Source organism: Camelina sativa, chromosome 17 (genome assembly GCF_000633955.1).
Source record: "Camelina sativa cultivar DH55 chromosome 17, Cs, whole genome shotgun sequence".
Taxonomy (NCBI): domain Eukaryota; kingdom Viridiplantae; phylum Streptophyta; class Magnoliopsida; order Brassicales; family Brassicaceae; genus Camelina; species Camelina sativa.
Genome location: NC_025701.1, coordinates 10,789,230 through 10,791,949, shown reverse-complemented (window position 1 = coordinate 10,791,949; position 2,720 = coordinate 10,789,230). Strand labels below are relative to the sequence as shown.

At 37.6% G+C, this 2,720-nt stretch overlaps 1 protein-coding gene across 1 annotated transcript in view; it reads left to right on the top strand.

The window, feature by feature from the left end:
• The window catches only part of LOC104759358 (protein NRT1/ PTR FAMILY 5.15-like), a 5,603-nt gene that overhangs the window by 627 nt on the left and 2,256 nt on the right, over positions 1–2,720 (top strand). Inside the window, exons 2-5 of the mRNA XM_010482298.2 lie at positions 295–458; positions 896–1,007; positions 1,093–1,139; positions 1,195–1,327. Coding sequence (XP_010480600.1) covers positions 295–458; positions 896–1,007; positions 1,093–1,139; positions 1,195–1,327 — 456 coding nt within the window. The remainder of the gene's footprint in view (positions 1–294; positions 459–895; positions 1,008–1,092; positions 1,140–1,194; positions 1,328–2,720) is intronic.

The window sequence follows — 2,720 nt, the reverse complement described above, 5'->3', positions numbered from 1 at the left end:
ATTATAGGACGTTTTTCGTCCGTCTTCTTCGCCACGTGGTCTATTCTGATTGGGTGTCGAATTCTCTAGGTTTAAACCAAAAAAATTTGTCGAGACAAATTTTGTTCGACTTCTTTCTTCTCTCAACGGCGACGACAAAGGCGATACACATCCTCGACGATATCACGAAGGCGAGGGTTAACACAAAACAGAATGTGAATCGAGTCTTCTTCTGCAAATCACTCTCTCTCGGATGACCAAATCCTTCTTTCACTCGTTCCACTCTCCGATTCACTTTCTCCTCTGCCTCCGCAGCTTCTTCTTCTTCTTCTCCTATCCGTGCGATTCATTACATGGCTTCCGATTCCACTCAACCCGGAGATGGTTCCGTCCCTCCTCCATCTCCTAATTCCGCGGCGATTCCCACTTCTTCCGCTTCTTCCGCCATCGATTTCCTCTCTCTCTGTACTCGCCTCAAGGTAAGCTTTGAAAGCTCTGCCTTACCATTTTTTTGCAAAGATCCGGTGGATTTTGTGGTTATATACAACAGAATGTAATGTTGATGCGTTGTTCTTGTTGATGGACCGTAATTGGAATCTGAATTTGTTAGGGCAATTTAAGCTATGTGGTTGCTTTGAGGATCTAAGTTCTCACCGATGTGTTTTTATGTGAATCTGGGTGTGGTTTTGTTTCCTGCTTCATAGATTACATTAACCCTAGTCCTCGCTGATGAGTTTTTGCTAAGATTGTGGTTGTTTCTGTGATTAAGCCATTGCTTCTCTGCAGAAATGAAACATTGTCAAGTTGTAAAATTTACGTGGCTGCAATGCAACTGTTGATGGATTGTAAAAATTTGTTTGGGAAATGAAACGACTTCAAGCTATGTGGTTACTTTTATGATCTGTGATTACTAAAGTCCTTGCTGCTGCTTTCTTTGAGGTACATAGGTCCTTCCACGAGTCAATCTCACATCACAACACGGGTTATGGGTACACAAGGTTACGCAGCTCCAGAGTATGTTGCTACAGGTACTACAACGTCTCGTCTTCTTCTTGGTCCTTTTGGTTTTCATCAGAACACGGGTTATGTGAACATGTTGGTTGCTTCTAACAGGTCATTTGTATGTAAAGAGCGATGTTTATGGGTTTGGCGTTGTCTTGGTTGAGATCTTTACTAGTTTAGATGCACTTGATGGGATCACACTTGTGATCAAAGCTAGAAGCTTTGTCATCAAAGATTAAGCAAGCTTCCGTTTATGGAAGATGGCGGGAAGTGCTCACTGGGTATTCAGAGATACAGAGATCTGGAGATTTCAAAGCTTGTGCTAAGCTCTCGTGGCTGTTTCAAGGTAAGTGTATCCAAGGGAGTTTGTTGAAGAGAGGGTTTGAGTCTTTTGTTTCTGTGGGGAACTCGATTGCTGACTTTTACATGAAATGTGGAGACTTGAGCTCTGGGATACGAGAGTTTGATTGTATGACTTGGAGAGATTCTGTTTCTTGGTTTGGTAGATGTGTTTGTGTGCAATTCACTTATTGATATGTATGCCAAAGGATATGATGTTGATTCAGCATTTAGAGTTAGAGTATTTGATGAGACCACTTGTAGAAACATTGTTTCATGGAATTCGATTTTGGCTGGGTTTGTACATAGCCAAAGGTACAATTCGATTAATGTTTAAACTTTCAAAATATTAGGGAACCAAATACAAATAGACACCAATGCTCATACTAAAAATAAGAACCTTTCAAAATAATACTATTAAATTTGGGGGACCAAAAATATGAGGACACCAATGTCCATGCTCTTGCATAAACTAGTCTTAATCTCTTGTTTCTGTATCTTTATCATCCCTATAGTTTGGTCAAAGCTATTTGAATCACAAGTGTAGTAGTATCTTCTGAAAAATCATCTAAGGCTCAGGTTCAGAAAATATTTGGATCACAGCAAACATGATAAAGAGTTCGGACAAGTTAGCCCATATTACGGCCCCTTTTAACTTCTAAATTATTTGGGGTCAAAAGTCTCAATGTTTGAGACGTGAGTTGTAGTGGTGTACACATACCGCGTTCATTAACAACAGAAAAATCTACAACCAACAATGCAAACGCAATCACAAAGTACGAATCAATCAGCACTTAACCAGTATACATTATTTTCTTGCCAACATAATTTATGCATGCGAGTTTTCTAAATAACGATAATCGTCAGAACAGATTGATTTTGAATAGTCTATGTGTATCTTTTACACATGAAAGACAAAGTAACAGTCAAATTCGTTTCTTTTCCTTTTTTCGTTTTCCAAAGCTGATAAGGTTTTTCACTTCAAAATAAAATAAGAATTAATCAATGTTTGATTAGACAACTTTAGCCAAACAAATAAAAACCACAGAGGCATATACAAAAGCAGAAGCAAAGATACCAATTCTTCTTATATCTATTTTTGGTCTGAATGTGACTGTGAGAGAATATAATTTTGTGAAGCAAATATACATTCACATTTCACTACCTTGCAACTTGCATGTAGAAGACAGAAGAAATAAATTGACAGCTAATCCGACGATAAGAATTATTTTTAATTATGAAAACGAGACACCAAGACAAGCGTCCCAAAGAGAAGGCATGCAATAACAAATTTTGCAAATTACAAATTAAGATTTATTTTAAAAAGTTATTTGTATAGTCTCAGCATTCATACAAAATTACAAATGTTTATGCTCTGAACAAAAAAAAAAAAAAAAAAA